The sequence below is a fragment of the Euleptes europaea genome, chromosome 5 (genome assembly GCF_029931775.1).
Source record: "Euleptes europaea isolate rEulEur1 chromosome 5, rEulEur1.hap1, whole genome shotgun sequence".
In the NCBI taxonomy this organism is placed as follows: Eukaryota; Metazoa; Chordata; class Lepidosauria; order Squamata; family Sphaerodactylidae; genus Euleptes; species Euleptes europaea.
In genome coordinates this window covers 16,399,438-16,417,171 of record NC_079316.1, presented here as the reverse complement: position 1 = coordinate 16,417,171, position 17,734 = coordinate 16,399,438, and the positions used below count along the sequence as shown (strand labels likewise).

At 43.9% G+C, this 17,734-nt stretch overlaps 1 protein-coding gene across 1 annotated transcript in view; it reads left to right on the top strand.

Moving 5' to 3' along the window:
* Positions 1-17,734, top strand: part of NAALADL2 (N-acetylated alpha-linked acidic dipeptidase like 2) — a 438,734-nt gene that overhangs the window by 397,597 nt on the left and 23,403 nt on the right. The window contains exon 12 of the mRNA XM_056850172.1: positions 11,732-11,930. Within this exon, the coding sequence (XP_056706150.1) occupies positions 11,732-11,930 (199 nt within the window). The remainder of the gene's footprint in view (positions 1-11,731; positions 11,931-17,734) is intronic.

Genomic DNA, 17,734 nt, shown 5'->3' with positions numbered 1-17,734 from the left:
TAATTTCCCCAGGTTAAAAAAACTGGCCACCCTGCTTATTTATTGCTGTACTTCACGTTGGCAGCAGATCACTCCATCTCGCCTCTCCTCTTCCAGCCACTAGGAAGAAGGATAATTTAATGCCAAATAATTTGCTCCAGTTGATTTATCAGCTAGTTTTTTGAGAGCTCTGTGTTAGAAATGAATGACCTTGTTCTGTGTAGTTGGATATGAGAGAGAGAGAGAGAGAGAGAGAGAGAGAGAGAGAGAGAGAGAGAGAGAGAGAGAGAGAGAGAGAGAGAGAGAGAGAGAGAGAGAGAGAGAGAGAGAGAGAGAGAGAGAGAACAATCCTTCCTCAGTCAAAGCAAACAGAGTGAGGTCCAAATTCTGGGACGCAATACAGCCAGTGTGGTATAGTGGTTAAGAAACACAGATAGTCTAGTCTATCAGCTGAACAACAGATTAAAACATAAGGATGTGTGAATGTCCTGATTTACTTCCTTTTTATATCTGTTCGTATATTCTGACAGTAGTCTCATTTTGTAGATTATCAATGATAATAGATAATCATTTTGTAGATTAACAATGCAAACCTATGAAGAGTTATGCCAGTCTCATTCTTGATTTCGATGGGCTAAGACTGAAATAACTTTTCATAGGATTGCACCGTCAGTTGCCTTGTATACATAAATCTTTATATGCAGCCCGTGTGTACAGGGAATATAAATTTTATATACATTGCAGTGTATTGACTCATGAGTAACGTTGGAACATTGTCGAAGGCTTTCACAGTCTGAGTTCATTGGTTCTTGTAGATTATCCGGGCTGTGTGACCGTGGACTTGGTATTTTCTTTCCTGATGTTTCGCCAGCAGCTGTGGTAGGCATCTTCAGAGGATTAACACTGAAGGACAGTGTCTCAGTGTCAAGTGTGTAGGAAGAGTAATATATAGTCAGAAAGGGGTTGGGTTTGAGCTGAATCATTGTCCTGCAAAAAGTATCAAAGGTAATGTGCTAATCATTGTCCTGTAAGTATCAAGATAATGTGCTACTGAGGGTGTGGTATGTTAATATGGAACCATTGTATCCTGAAGTGATCTGTTAATGTGTGGAATCCAAGGCTAATCCGCATGGCTATTGTGGACTGTATTCTTTGTTAGTCTGGAGGTTTTCAGGACAGGAAGCCAAGCCCTATTCATTCTTAAACTCTCTTCTTTTCTGTTAAAGTTGTGCTGATGTTTATGAATTTCAATGGCTTCTCTGTAATCTGACAAAATAGTTGGTAGAATTGTCCAGTCTTTGATACCTTTGATACTTTTTGCAGGACAATGATTCGGCTCAAACCCAACCCCTTCCTGACTATATATTACTCTTCCTACACACTTGACACTGAGAGACACTGTCCTTCAGTGTTACTCCTCTGAAGATGCCGGCCACAGCTGCTGGCGAAACGTCAGGAAAGAAAATACCAAGACCACGGTCACACAGCCCGGATAACCTACAAGAACCAACGTTGGAACGTTTACATTTTAAGGGAGGAGTAAATTGTGAGGGAAAGAGTAAATAAATTGTGAGGAAAGAGTAAATAATGCCACAATAAAGAACCATGGGTTCAGTTTGAATGAAATTAAAGCGGCTATTTCGGGGTCAAAACAGCAACAAAGAAAACTGTCAAAAAGTATTGGAGAATTTTGTAAATTAAGCCTTCACCATTTTTTTTTGATGTTATGCACCAAAGGGTGGTGCTATACTAGGTGGACAGGAATGCTTGAATCATAGAATCATAGACTTGGAAGGGCCCACCAGGGTCATCTAGTCCAACCCCCTGCACAATGCAGGAAGTTCACAACTACCTCCCCCACACACACCCAGTGACCCCTACTCCATACCCAGAAGATGGCCAAGGTGCCCTCCCTCTCATGAACTGCCTAAGGTCATAGAATCAGCATTGCTGACAGATGGCCATCTAGCTTGGTAAGACATTGTCTGCCTCTGAGCATCGGCAGAGTAAAATATTTGACATGTTGCAGAACTTCCCTTCCTAAACCTCTTCTCTTCGAATGTCTCTTTTGATAAAAAAAGGAATCGGTTTGGAACAGACTCCACATTCGGAAAAGGAGGAAAAGAAACAGTTGGATTTCAGGGAGAAATTTTGTACAGGGGAATTAAGAGAATTTTTTTCTTAATAATACTAGGCTGCAGGATCTATTTGCATCTGATGTCTTTCCGAGACTCTCAAAAACCAACTGCTCAGAATAGAGCTCGTGTTTATTGATGTCCAAAGATGAAGGAAAGGGCAAGGTCTTGTCTGGATTTGGCTGAGAAATACAGAGGTTCACAAGAGGACATGATTGTCATTCCGAAGCATGGCTCGCTGCTGTCCCTTCTACCAATCGCAAGATACCTGCCACTGGCCGCTCTCCTTGAATCTCTAACAGGGCTTGTTGATTTAATGTGGCGTTTTTCCTCAGCTTTGGTTAATTCATTAGTTTCAGACTCTTCACTTCAAGGAAAAGGGGGGACTTATTTTCACGGCTGTAATACCACCAAGATAAACTCTCTCAGTTCTGTTAGCTTTGCAATTTTGTTTAATGAATTTGCCTGCAGCTCATGCATCTCCCGCATCTCTAAGATCAGTTTCATTATATGGTTACACCCCTCCCACACAGATACTTTTTTTGTGTGTGCTTGATCTTGTTTGGAAAGCTGTCATGAGAATCTCTGAAAGGTTTTAATACGCACATTGCTTGTGGCATATAGTCACATCTTTGCATTAATCTACTAGATTCAATAGACCTTTTTTCGGTTTCAGGGAGCTTCTGAAGCTTCTTGTGGCATCTGCCCAACAAAATGGGTGAATGTAACATCTTTACTAGGGCTCCTGAGCCCCCAGTCAGAGTGGGGGATTCCCTGCCCCGAGCATCCATTGTCCACCACCACTAGGGTTGCCGACCTCCAAGTAGTAGCTGGGGATCTCCTGCTATTACAACGGATCTCCAGCCAATAGAGATCAGTTCACCTGGAGAAACTGGCCTCTTTGGCAATTGGACTCTATGACACTGAAGTCCCTCCCCTCGCCAAACCCTGCCCTCCTCAGGCTCTGCCCCAAAAACCTCCTGCCGGTGGTAAAGAGGGACCTGGTAACCCTAACCACTCCAATTAGTGGTAGGGGGAAACGGTGTTGCAAGCATGATTATTTCATTTCTGGGGAAAACCCAGACGCGACAGTGATAGCTCTAGGAATTGCCAGTAACTCTATGGTTGTACCATGGCACAACCATAGAGATTTCTAGAGCTATCTCAACCGCTTCCAGTTCCCCCCGAGGTGATGTTATCATGCTCACAACAATGCTCCCACCCCCATATTCCTGTCCCCAACCCTCCCACCGGCTGCGAGGCCCTAATCTTTATATGTACATGGTTGGATTCTGCAAATTCTTTTAATTAGCTGTCGGGCTTTCCTGTAGCGCAAGTGGGTTGGTTTCCCCACTCCTCCACATGAAGCCAACTGGATGACCTTGGGCTAGTCACAGCTCTCTTAGAGCTCTCTCAGCCCCACCTACCTCACAGGGTGTTTGTTGTGGGGATGGGATGGGAAGGTGATCATAGGCCAGTTTGATTCTTCCTTAAGTGGTAGAGAAAGTCAGTATGTAAAAACCAACTCTTCTTCGTCTTCGTCTTCTTCTTCCTCTTCTCAACCACTGCCTGCCCAGACTTTCTTCCCCCTTGGTGATTGTCCCACCTGCTCTTCAGTCCTCATCAGCTCCCCATAAAGCTCCCATGGTTTCTACTTCCCCCCTCTCCTCTCCTCTCCCTAATCTTTTTTCTCCTCATTGTGCGAAGGGGTTTTTAGTTGTAACACCTGTTCCTGGAGGCAAATGGTGCAGAGGGAAACAAATTAAAACATTTTGCAACCTTTACGCATTTCTCATGTCACTCCATCAGGGGGAATCTAATAAAATGAAAAACTAACACAGAATAATAATATAAACATATGTGGTACGTGATTAAAACCTTTTAAAAATATTTAGAAAAAGTATTCATTGGACAATTGAGATTACATCTTGAGATTAGATATTGCACTCTGTACATGCTCTGAACATGCTCTTGTTCTATGTATAATTTTGCTAAATATTTTAAATGTTTTTAATCATGTATCACATATCTTTATATTTTTATTTTGTGTTAGTTTTTCATTTTATTTGATTCCCCCCACCCAACGAAGCTGCACATGAAACATGTAGGGGTTGCAAAAATTATTAAAGAATTTTTTTCCCTCTGCACCGTTTATTTCCTTGCCTTCATTTTGCCTTGGAGCAGCCTCCTTTTCCTCACACCTGTTCATGAGCAAACATTTTAACAGTTAAAATTACCCCCCAAAAAACTATCTTTTTTTGCTGTTGTTGCAAACCTGCCCCCCTCTTGTGAGTTTTTCATCCATCCAGAGGGCCATACTTGGCTATTTAGATATATGATGCTTGAAAGCAGCTTTGAAAATTGATTGACTGAAAGTGTGAGGTAAAAATATAAATAAAATTTGGTCAATCATATGAAAGTTAGGAGTGAAGACAGCAGGCATAATCCCACTTTCTCCTTCTGTGTGGTAAAAGTAACAGCATAGTTGTGTCTGTCTGGTTGTATTCTCAGGGGCCACTCCAGACATAGTGTGTGGAAATGGCGTCTGTGAACTAGCCCCGAGGTCCTCATGGGTGAATTAAGAAAACCGTTTGCGCCCATTTTTTTTATTATTCTACATTTCTCATTTGTTAAAGCTGCACTCCCTGACTTGAATCAAGATGAATAATCTCATCTGGGTATTTTAAGTTGTTAAATAAATATAATTGGAGGTACCGCTAAAGGGAGTTTGGGAGATGCAGGCTGCTGATTACTTAATAAGATGGACATACGACAACATGGGAGCTCATAATCTGTAGCATCTGCTACGGTGGTGGTGAGATGGATTCCTCCGTCCCAGGCCTTCCTAGATTTTCAGCATGAGCAAATGCATGGTCCAAGACTTACCACTACACTAGATGACCGCTGCTGAGTCCTGCTGAATCAAAACAAAGGCCCATTTAACCATCTAAATCTGTGGTGCCCCGACTTGGACGGCCCAGGTTGGCTCGATCTCGCCTGATCTCACAAGCTAAAAAGGGTCAGCCCTGCTTAATACTTAGATGGGAGACCAGCAAGGAAATCCAGGGTCGCTACACAGAGGCAGACAATGGCCAACCACCTTTGTTTTGAGCCTTGAAAACCCTAAGAGGTGGCCATATGTTGGCTGAAACTTGATGGCTCATAGCACACACAAATATGAGGCTTTGTTATGGCCGCAAATTTCTCCAGAAAGGTACCAGCTGGATATTAGGATTTATTTATTTTTACAGTAAGAGTTGTTTGACAGTGGAATCAGGTACCGAGGGAGGTGGTGAGCTCCTCATCACTGGAAGTCTTTAAGTAGAGGTTGGACAAGCACTTATCAGGGATTCTCTAGGCTGATCCTGCATTAAGCAGGGGGTTGGACTAGATGGCCTGTGTGGCCCCTTCCAACTCTATGATTCTATGATTTATTATGCATATGTGTGTGAGTGTGTATGTCAGTAGCCCAAATCGGCTACCAGTCAGTTTCACTGGGTGGATGCAATGACTAAGGTACATTCCCATTTTGTGAAATGGTCATCTCCATTAAATTACAACCCCAGCACTATGCAAATATCTTTTCCTTGTGGCTGTACTCCTGAAGTTAACGGCTTGTATCGTACAATACAAGTGCAGTCATTCAATAATTTAAACCTACAGACTGTTCCTTGGATGGAGACTTTAAATGAACTGAACAAACTTGCAGCTATGTGTACCTCAGGAAATTAGGGATATTGTTACCAGGGCTCTACCAATCACATTGCCATAGGACGCTGGCTCGAAGTGACAAGGAGAAGAGTGATTTATCTCTTGAACAAACACAGTGTCTGCCACTGGTTGGGCATGTCTTTCAGAAGTCTCATCTGAAACTTCTTTCGACACCATTCCGGGGTGGGGGAAAGGAGGGGAAATTACAAACGTTATTTCACTCAAGGGGAAAAACAGTAACACTTTTATTTCCCTACATTCCCCATTTTTTATGCTACCCTCTCTGGCGTGAATCAGGATGAATAATCTTGTCTGGTTATTTTAAGTTGTTAAATAAATACAATTGGAGGTACCAGAAAGGGAGCTTGGGAGATGCATGCAGCTGATTGCTGAATTATATGGAGGAACTTTTATTCCACATGCTGAAGTTAACTGGATTTTATTCACAGTCTTGTTATGCCAGATGGATATTTATTCGCTAGGCTTAGATTGTACGCAGGAACATCTTTCTGCATAACCAATTGCTTTTATAATGGGCACCAGTGGATTTTTCACACTTCCAAACTGGGCTTCTGCCCTTGAATTATCCATACACCAAAGCAGGCTTGTGTGTGTGTGTGTGTTAAGTGCCATCAAGTCGCTTCTGACTCATGGTGACCCTATGAATCAAAGTCCGCCAAAATCTTTGACAGCCTTGCTCAGATGTTGCAAATTGAGGGCTGTGGCTTCCTTGATTGAGTCAATCCATCTCTTTTTGGGTCTTCCTCTTTTCCTGCTGTCTTCAACTTTTCCTAGCATGATGGTCTTTTCCAGTGACTCTTGTTTTCTCATAATGTGACCAAAATACAATAGCCTCAGTTTAGTCATTTTAGCTTCTAGGGTCAGTTCAGGCTTGAGTTGATCTATAACCCACTTTTTTTTGGTGGTCCACGGTATCCGTAACACTCTCCTCCAACACCACATTTCAAAGGAATCTACTTTCTTCCTATCAGCTTTCTTCAATGTTCAGCTTTTACACCCATGCAATGTCCAGCTTTTACACCCATACATAGTAATAGGGAATACAATGGTGTGTATTAACTTGATCTTGGTGGCCAGTGACACATCCTTACATAGCTTGTTTGCTAGAGGATAATTCCACTGGGCATGACAATGAGAAAAATGTACTACACCTAATTGACCTGTAACTCAAGGTGTGAGCAGTTAAGCTACTACTGGACCCTCCACCCTCTGTCAGTCATCTTATAGGATCCTTGCAGCAAATAGCCTTATGGGAAAGGGGCCATAGCAGAGTGGCAGAGCATGCATCAAGTTCAGTTTCAATCCCTGGAGCCAGTGTGGTATCGTGGTTAAGAGCAGTGGACTCTAATTTGGAGAAGTGGGTTTGATTCCACACTCCTCCACATGAGGAGCAGACTCTAATCTCGTGAACAGTGTTGGCTTCCCCACTCCTCCACATGTAGCCAGCTGGGTGACTCTGGGCTAGTCACAGTTCTCTCTGAACTCTGCAGCCCCACCTACCTCACAAGGTGCCTGCTGTGGGGAGAGAAAGAGAAGGAGATTGTAAGCCAGGTTGATTCTCCTTAAAAGGTAAAGTCAGCATATAAAAACCAACTCTTCTTCTTCTTTCAGTGAAAGTATTGATACTGGGTAAAAAGGGCCAAGAAAGTCCTTCACCAGAGTCACAGGAAATCTGATGCCAAATAGAAACTCAGTTCAGACATACTGCTAAACTATGGTTTAATGTAACTATTTATTTACTTACTTACATTATGTATAGTATGCCTTTCTCACTGAGACTCAAGGCGGACTACAAAATTTAAAACTTTGCAATGGGAACAGTGCAAGACATACAATAACCAGTGTAATGGAATTTGGTTACAATACACTAAAAACTGTATAAACCATGGCATACAAGAAATGCAAAAAATTGGATTACAGAAATAAGAAAACAATGCAGTAAAAACAAGATAATACATACAATAACAGTGCCCTTGTCCCTTTGTAAAAGTTGTCCTCCTAAGTAAGGGTTTGTGTGGTTGTCTGAATATGGGCCACTCAGCCAAGTATTGTTTCCTTTTGTCTACCAAAACAGGATCTGAGACCACGGCTTGAAGTTGGTTGAATAACCATAGTTTGTCACTGATCATCCTGGTTCTAATCCTAGCTTGTTGTTTCGTGACGACCTCACACACTCCCCAGCTACAGAGGTCCTGGCCATAGCAGAGCTGATGAAACAAGGAAACCTGGACTTGTGTACAACCTGGATTTGTCTACAAGCCGAATCCTTGTTTCCAGCAGTAACGATAGTTTAAAATTCGGGTCCAGTAAAACCTTAAAGACCAACAAAAGAGCCACTCGAACTTTGGATATAATTGGACAGGGAGTTCCAACGTATGGGAATAATTACCCGAAAAGCCGTGCTCCTAGTAGGGTTGCCAGGTCCTTCTTCGCCACCGGCGGGAGATTTTGGGGGTGGAGCCTGAGGAGGGTGGGGTTTGGAGAGGGGAAGGACTTCAATGCCCTAGAGTCCAATTGCCCAAGCAGCCATTTTCTCCAGGTGAGCTAATCTCTATCGGCTGGAGATCAGTTGTAATAGCAGGAGATCTCCAGCTAGTGCCTGGAGGTCCAGCAAACTAAAAACAGCACTTCACAAAGCTAGACACAATTATTATAAAGTAGTGGTATTTAATAACATATCCACCACTGATAGTGTGTAGGCAAAAACATGTGTTGTTAATTATTGCCTTAAAAGTAACGCCGAAGAGAGGACTATGCCTTGTTACAAACAAATAACAGTATTATAGGTAAGTCCATGAAAGGGGGTGCCAACCTCCCTTTCTTCCACAGATATGCTTCTTGAGAGTAGCAATTCAGTAGTGCAGTTGTTCTCAACAGAAGCCCGGTGATCTTTCTGTTTCAGCGATTAACGCCTTCTTCAGGGACCACCTAACTGTGATGCCACCACACGAGCTAAACTGTTCACCTTTGGAGCTCACCTTGGAGATGGCTGATGGTGGCAATAAGAGGAGGAAACAAGCAACTCACAGACCTGTGCCTCTGCTGTCCAAACTCATCATCCAAGGTGACTTCCCTAGGTACTGTCGGCTAGGCTGGTGAGGCATTCACCTTTGACCCAGCCAGCTGCCGCTCGGTGGGAAACAGCAAAATGGGAAACAGCCATCTCTGCTGGGCAACTGCTTGCATCATCATTTTCTCCTCTCACTGCTGCTGTTATGTCTTTCTGGATTAGCCACAGAGGACATTTCCGGCCAGGCGTCACACAGCAAACGGGATGGCATCACAGCACAGCATAGCCAATCTTGTGTTCTATGATGGCGTCGTTCTGGGCAAGCGAACGCAAATAGAACAAATCAGCAAGCGTTCTTAACAGAATGGCCACAAAAGTGCTTATAAGGGCCAGAATTTTTTTTCCCAGCCCTGCTGAAAACATCCATTAAACAAAACGCTGTGAATAGACTTAGCTGAGCAGTAATCTTTTGAGGGCAGCTAATACCGATTGCCGTTGCTTTTACGGAGCTTAGAAAAATATGGCCAAATCAGTTTCGGTATCATGTAAAGCCGTACCAGGTAAACATTTCTACCTCTTCCTTGCTTCCTAGCTACGTTTTTTGCTTATTTTTACTTCCTTTGCACCCACCCATAAGGAAAACCCTCCCAGGAATTATGCATCATAAAACTGATTCAAGAAGACACTAACACTACTCAAAACCGTTGGCATCAAATTCTTATTATAGCTTCAGCGTTCAGAACAGCAAGGGGATAGTGTTGTGTATATTTAGGTCAAAGTAAGTATTTTTTTTTTTCACATTTCATTATCACTCCGATATGTTCTAGTTGTTATTAGCAAAAAGCAGAGACTCTTGAAAAAAGCTTAAAATTGTTGCAGAAAATGGCAATATGAAGATTAGATGGCTTTGTTTTTAGGTTATGTCATCTTTTGCTGCCCTCACCTGGATTGCCCAGGTTAGCCCAATCAAGTTAGATCTCAAAAGCTAAGCAGGATCGGCCCTGGTTAGTACTTGGATGGGAGACCACCAAGTAAGTCCAGGGTCGCTACACAGAGGCAGGCAGTGACAAACCACCTCTGAACGTCTCTTGCCTTGAAAACCCCAAGGAGTGTGCAGAGGTTGTCTGCGACTTGGCTGCGCTTTACACCACCACTATCTTTTGCTATTAAGCTACACACCAGAACAAGCACATTGCAACTGGCGTTTGTAGGCTGGGTGTTTAAGTTACTTAAACATGTTTTGGGATTTACACTCTACGTGCTCAGCAGGCTGTTCAACAGTTATATTTTCCTTTTATTCTCCCTCCTTTTTTCTCACAGTCTCTCCATAAATATATGATGTCTACCAATTAAAAGTTTGTCTAGTTGGGAAAACATACCAGAATAACTAAACAAACTTTGATGAAAACTCTGGAAGGGGAGGCCGGAGGGTTTGCTCTATATTAGTTGATATTATTACGTGTCTCAGTTGCAATCTTTGGTTCAATGGCTCTTTCCTTTGGGGATTCTCAGCAGAGAGAGCTGGAACAGGTTTATTTTAAGACTACTTTGGAGTATGCATTGTAGTCTGTGAAGGAAAAGAGACCCATGGAACAGCGTCATAATGATCTCATTGAAGTATTTGTAAAAATATGGAATAAATTTCAGTCTTCCAGTGTCTATCTATATCACCATATCCAAGAATGATGTTTATGAGGGATTTTAAGTCTGGGTGATCAATGGGGACTTTTGCAAAGTAGCAGCAATAAGGTCTAGAAAATTATGGAAGGATGTCTGTTAATTACCAGACTGGAGACAAATGGTCTCTTCCGTGTTTTCCTCCCAAAGAGATTAAGGGACGTGGTTCTCCCTCCTTCTTTCTTATGCTCACAACAACCCACTGAGGATAGTTAGGCTAAGAGACACTGCCTGACCCACCATCCAGCAAGCTTTACTTATTTATTTCAAATATTTATATCCCACTTTATTTCCTTAGGCAGTGACCAGCACAACAATAAGTTGTAAGGATGCCATATATAAGAGTCCATTAATACAAACAATGCACCGATTACAGCCCAATCTGCCAAAAGTGTTCACTCTCCCCAAAATGCCCACTGAAAAAAAGAACCATCTTGTATGCCTTCATCAATGTAGCCAATGACACTGCCCTCGGCACCCACTCTGGTAGGCTGTTCCAGGGGCCTGGACCTACCACCAAGAGTGCCCGTGACCTAGCTGTTGTTGTAGAAAATTCCTATCGGATGGAACCAGAAAGAGAAGGTTGTCTCGAAACATAGCCAGTCTGCCAATTTGTTTTCAGGTTCAATCCAAGGTGCTGGTTATGACCTTTAAAGCACTTCACAAGCTGGGACTCTCTTCTTCTCCTTCTCCTTCTTCTCCTTCTCCTCCTCCTCCTCCCCCCCCCCTTCCAGAACCCTTTCCTACCCCAGGGAAGTTTATTGCTGGGCTTGAGGAACTGAAGTGTATTAATTGCTGCTGCAGTTGGACAGCTGCTGGGGGACACCCATTCCTCTCTTGCCTGAGTGGCGCTCCACCCATGGAAGAGAAAGGAGTGATTTTGCCTTCCTTCTCCTCTCCACTGTCACCGCTTGACTTGCGTGGCTATCAGTGCGGCAAGTCCCTCAAACCCAGTAATGAATTTTCCAGGGTCAGATAGGGCTTCAGCGGAGAGGAAGGTGGGGAACATTCATGATCTTTGCACCAATTCAACTCAGGAACCGACCCTATAATGTAGAACTGATATGGCTTGGACTATCTGTATCCTCGATTACCACTTTCTGGAGGATGTTGAAGTATCCTAAAAATGAGTGAGTTGGTCAGTCAACGAGGCCTAAAGAGTGTTTAACTTGTAATATCATTCTCCTCTCACTACCAGGTGACCATCTAGACACCGAACAGTTGTTGTCAATGGCCTACGCTCTGCGAGAGAGCGCACAGTTGTTCCAGTCAGATGAAATGCGCCCAGCTAATGACCCAAAAGAAAGAGCTCCCACCCGTGTCAGAATGCTCAACGATGTACTGCAGAGTCTAGAGAAAAACTTCCTAGTTCAACAAGTTCCTCCAGGATTTTACAGGTAGGAAAATGCTCACTCGGCTTTCTGTTCATTTCCATCAACCAGTATTATAATTTCTCTTGGCTGAGCTCTCATGGATGTCTTGCTAAACTTGCGAATCTTGGTGAGAATGCATGAGAAAAGCTCATTTTTATAGTTAGCAAAAACATCCTTTCAGCAAAAAAAAAAAAAAGTCACACTAAGGCAAAAACATGATTAAAATACAAGCTTGTAAAATTTCAGTCGCAACCTCACTGCCAAACAGGGTCACTGCATTAAAGCCGTCCAAGCTGAATGGCTCTTTGAAGAGCTTCCTCGCTAGATCAAACCCAAACCCATGACTCCAACAGGGGCTAGCCTTGGGAAACTCACAAGCAAGGCAGGATATTGGGCTTTTATGCATTCTCAGTTTCCTTGCGTCTAACTTCCTCTTCCTTTGGTGTGTGGCGGGGTGAGTTCTGCGCACGTTTTGTTCCCTCTAGTGGTCACCTCGATATAACCCCAGTTTTCATCAAATGCAAAACACTGCTGATTTAAACTACAGAGAGGAGCGCTTCATTTAAAGCTGTGTGATGTCAAATTGACCATTACAGGGAGCAAAACGCGTGCAGAACTGAACCCCCTCCCCGAAGAAACAGGAAGTTAAACACGAGTAAACTGAGAATGCATAAAAGCGCATAGTTAACTATCTGCTGTTTGTACCCAGCACCCCTTAGTCACAGGCGTACAGGTTCCTGTAGCTTTTAATACATTCAGTTCTTTTGGAGGGGGAAAGTGCTGTCAAGTCACAGCAACTTACCGTGACCCCCGTAAGGGTTTTCAGGGCAAGAGACAAAAAGGGGTGATGTGCCATTGTCTTCCTCTGCAGAGCAGCCCTGGATGTTTTCGTGGTCTCCCATCCAAGTACTGCCCAGGGAAGACCCTGCTTAGTTTCTAAGATCTGATGAGATCAGGCTAGCCTGGGCCATCCAGGTCAGGGCACAGTTCTTTCACACACTGCAAAAACAAAAAAAAAACAAAAAAAAACCCCTGATGCAATTAGTACATAGGACCCGTGAACGCACTAGCAACTTACCTCGCAATTTAAACGTGTCCAGTACTCATGCATCCAACACAACTTAAAATTTCTGTTCCCACCACGACGCCTTCCTCTGCTGCATGCCCACTCGGGGCTTGAAACAAGGACGGCGATTGGTCCAGCATGGGCAGCGAGGCGGGGGGAGTGGGGGGAACAAGGATGGGGATTGGTCCAGCGTGGGCAGTTAGGCGGGGGGAGTGGATGGTGGCTGGCAGCAGGAAGTGGATTGAAGACTGATTTTATGTTCGCACTTCAGGCTCCGGATGAGGAAAACGTTTAATTTCTATTAATTCGCTGTATAAGCGAATGTGGAGAAATTGTGCTCTGGAGACGTCTCCGGAATCCTTCAGAAGAGATGAAGTGCGAACATGCAAGGAAACCCCGTAGAAATCGGAGCTGCAAACGCAAACTGCGGACATGGTCAGGGTTGCATCAAAATTCTTTTGTGCAACGTTTTGCATGTGCTTTTGTGCACTGAAAACAACAACAACAACCCACAAAAGGAATCTTGAAACAGTCTGTACTAGGATTGCCAGGTCCATCTTCACCATCGGCAGGAGGTTTTTGGGGCGGAGCCTGAGGAGGGCGGGGTTTGGGGAAAGGAGGGACTTCAATGCCATAGAGTCCAATGGCCAAAGTGGCCATTTTCTCCAGGTGAACTGATCTCCATTGGCTGGAGATCAGTTGTAATAGCAGGAGATCTCCAGCTAGTATCTGGGGGTTGGCAACCCTAGTCTGTACAGATAGTCAAATAAAGATTGACATTGTTTTATCAGTTGGCACATGTTCAGAGGTAGCATTGGGCTGCTTAGGGCAGGGAGATGCCTTGGAACTAGATGTCGTGGCAAAAACAGAAGCGGGGTGCAGCATTTTGTACAAAATGTGGAAACATTAAATGGAATAGTAGGGTGCATGAGTTCCATGTCAGAAACAAATGCAGATAATCCAGGGAGAAACTGCAATTAGGAGCATTCCAGAAGCGTCAGTCCGTTGGCATTGCTGCAGAGAGACTTAAAAAGTCTACCGGCCACACACAAAAAATGTATATCAAACATTATTTTTGTGGAGAGTTTACAAAACCATGACGAACGGTCCTTCAGTCTTGCTGATGCAGACTGTACGATCCCTGGATTCTAATGAGAGCCGATGATGCATTTTGTGTCTTTCGGATTTGGGGTTTTACATCTTTGGAAACCAATTTTTGGCAAAGCGAAGAAGAAAGCGGGGGGGGGAGCCCTCTCTCCCACAGTGGAGACCTTGTTTTGCACTGTGTTTCAGCCCAGAGTGGAGATTTATGAGTGAGTTATAAACCTCTGAAATAGTGGTTTATAATGGAAATGCTGGCAGACCTTTAACTAAAGCAGCACAAACAGTTCTGCAATAAATACCCGGCTTCATCTGTAAACAGAAATTTAGGATGCAGTTTGCAGCCTTGACCTTCAGGCTCCAACTGTGTTTAGATCATTAAGATTCCATAAATACGATAATTTACGGCCTTCCAAAGGAAGAATATGCGCCCACAATAGAGCACATATTCTTCAAGGGAGGAAAAAAGAGACGATTGCTTCCTGGATATTCATTGGGCCCTGGCGTTCTCAAGCTTAGGCACAGTACTTGATAAAACGATAGTCATGACTTCTCAATCAATGTTTGACAGGCCAGCCGTCATCTTCTGTTTCCAGTGTCTTGGAACTTACAGCTTTAATCCTTACAACTGAGAAATCTTTAAAAGAACTGCTGTTTTCGCTAGATTTGCCATGATGGGAGATGAGCTCTCCCATTTCTAAGATTGCCAGGTCCCTCTTTGCCACTGGCAGGAGGTTTTTGGGGTGGAGCCTGAGGAGGGTGGGGTTTGGGGAGGGGAGGGGCTTCAATGCCATAGAGTCCAATTGCCAAAGCAGCCATTTTCTCCAGGCGAACTGATCTCTATCAGCTGATCTCTAATAGCAGGAGGTCTCCTGCCACCACCTGGAGGTTGTCAACCCTACCCATTTCAGTGGGGAAAATGCTCTCCAATGATGGGCATCCTTTCCTTTTTCCCATCAAAGGTCCATGAGACAATGGTCTTGAGCAGCTGAAATAGCTACGACATAAAGGGGGAAAGTACTGGGGAAAAATGACTACTACTGCCAGAGTAATTTTTAGGATCCTTATCACAAAATTTAAAAAATACAAAGTATCTGAGGTTGAAAGTTCAGAATGGCAAGCTAGAAGAGGAATAATAAAAGATGCTCCAAGATCCTCCAAATGATGGGCATTAATGGAGAATGCTTGGGCTTTTGATTGTCTCTCTTGGAGCTTTGCTTGGTGTCCAGGACTTAGACTACATCTTGGTTGAAACTAAATGTACATTATGCATGTGTGCAGAATCTTGTTTTCCTTTCCAATCTCTAGAGGAATTTTGTGGAGAAACAATGTCTGATTTGTAATACCTATACTACCTCCAAGCATCACAAGCTGCACCAATCCGTATTCCGAGCTGGATAATTACAAGTTCCGGTGATATCACTGCTTGCCAGAAGGGATAATTTAATCTTTCTGTGGCTTATTTGAACACCATGTTAGCTGCATCTTATGGCACTCCAGTGACATCTGTAAGTAGTGCATGAGTCAGATGGGCAACTGCCATGGTTACTTCTCAACCCAACATCAGTCTGTTAGCATGACAAACAATGTGGTTACTGTTGTGTCTTTAGGGAGAGAAAGGATCAGTGCTGGAGGCAGCAGTGCTCATAAGAACTGTGTTTATTGGAACATAACAGTCAACTAACTCAACAGGCCACAACTAGGCCTCAGTAACTCTAAACTCCTCCTCCAGTTATGGTCACAAGACCTGAACCTCTCCATTCTAGAGAGTAGGGTTGCCAACCTCCAGGTGGTGGCTGGAGATCTCCTACTACAACTGATCTCCAGCCGAAAGAAATCAGTTCACCTGGAGGAAATGGCTGCTTTGGCAATTGGACTCTATGGCATTGAAATCCCTCCCCTCTCCAAACCCTGCCCTCCTCAGGCTTCGCCCAAAAAACCTCCCACCGGTGGTGAAGAGGGACCTGGCAACCCTATGGTGGCTGGTGATCTCCCGCCATTACAACTGATCTCCAGCCGATAGAGAAAATGGCTGCTTTGGCAATTGGACTCTATGGCATTGAAGTCCCTCCCTTCTCCAAACTCCACCTTCCTCAGGCTCTGCCCCCAAAATCTCCAGGGGTTTCCCACCCCGGAGCTGGCAACCCTACTAGAGAGCCTCTGGGAGTTGTCCTTAAAGCAACAGTACCAATATACCACAGTTATTTCCAAAAACACTACTGCAGTGGGGTGGGAAGCAGCTATACCAAAAGCAGCACAGGATAGGACTTCCACTAATGGGTTTAAATTATGAGTGGAAAGGTATTGGCTGGATATTAGAAAACATAATTTTTACAGTAAGAGTACTTCAGCAGTGGAATCGGCTGCCTAGGGAGGTGGTGAGCTCCCCCTGGCAGTCTTCAAGCTGCGGCTAGATGAACACTTGTCAGGAATGCTTTGGGCCGATCCTGCATTGAGCAGGGGGTTGGACTAGATGGCCTGTATGGCCCCTTCCAACTCTATGATTCTACAGTTCTATAAGGTCTTGTTCAAGGCCAGCCACTCAACTATGAGGCCAAGCTAAAGTTTGAACCCATGTCTTCCTACAGTCAACCCTCTTGCTACTATGGCCTTGCTGCTATTGTCCTTCACCGTCACACCTTGTAATGGAGTACTGCAGATCTTGATATACAAACTTTAATGTGCTGGAATTTACTTTGCGTACCTACTTGCATCAAGTGGAAACAAAATTCATTCCATCATTTGCGTTGACGTGCTTTGCATTTATTTTGTTCTACTACCTTCTTAAAAATTCTTCCTTTGCTCGTGCATATTCTTTTCTGTTTTTTTTAATAAGGCCAAGTCTTATTAGCAATGCATAATTCAACATTTTCATTGGCATATTTGCAAATAAGAGGATACAAGAATTCTTGGCCACATTTCTTACATGTTGCTCTTCTTACTAAAGAGTGTGTATTTATTGTAGGCCACACTGTGTTGGTACATGGGGAGGGGGAATGAACTGGAATAATTTGAAAAGAAGGCTCCATTTGGGAATTAAAAGGATGGATAAGTACAGCTAATTAAACAAGGAATGAGCTGACACCGTGATCTGAAGTCTTTTTGTTACCTTCGTTGTGCCCCCACAATAGCAGCATTCCGCTATAATGTTTGAGAACCCACTTATTAACAAATGAACACATGAAGCTGCCTTATACTGAACCAGACCCTTGGTCCATCAAAGTCAGTATTATCTACTCAGACTGGCAGCAGCACACAGGGTCTCAGGTGGAGATCTTTCACATCACCTACCTGCCTAGTTCCTTTAACTGGAGATGCCAGGGACTGAACCTGGGACCTTCTGCATGCCAAGCAGATGCTCTACCACTGAGCCACAGCCCCTCCCCATGATGGCCTGTGAACTGTTAAGTTCCTTATACATCATCGCTTCAGTGTAAGATTTCAACAAGTCCGTGGGGTCCCAACTGAAGGCTGGCTCCAGAAGGTAGCTAGGTGATGAACTTCCAGATGGGAAAAGGAGCCATTGCCCCAACAGCCTTGCCATTCTCATTTTGTGTGGCACACTCAAGAAACTCACAGGCAACATGAGAGACATCTAATCTGTTCCAAAGTTAGAGGCTCGACGAGAGTTGGCCAGCAGCCTCCAAATTGAGGAGCCAGC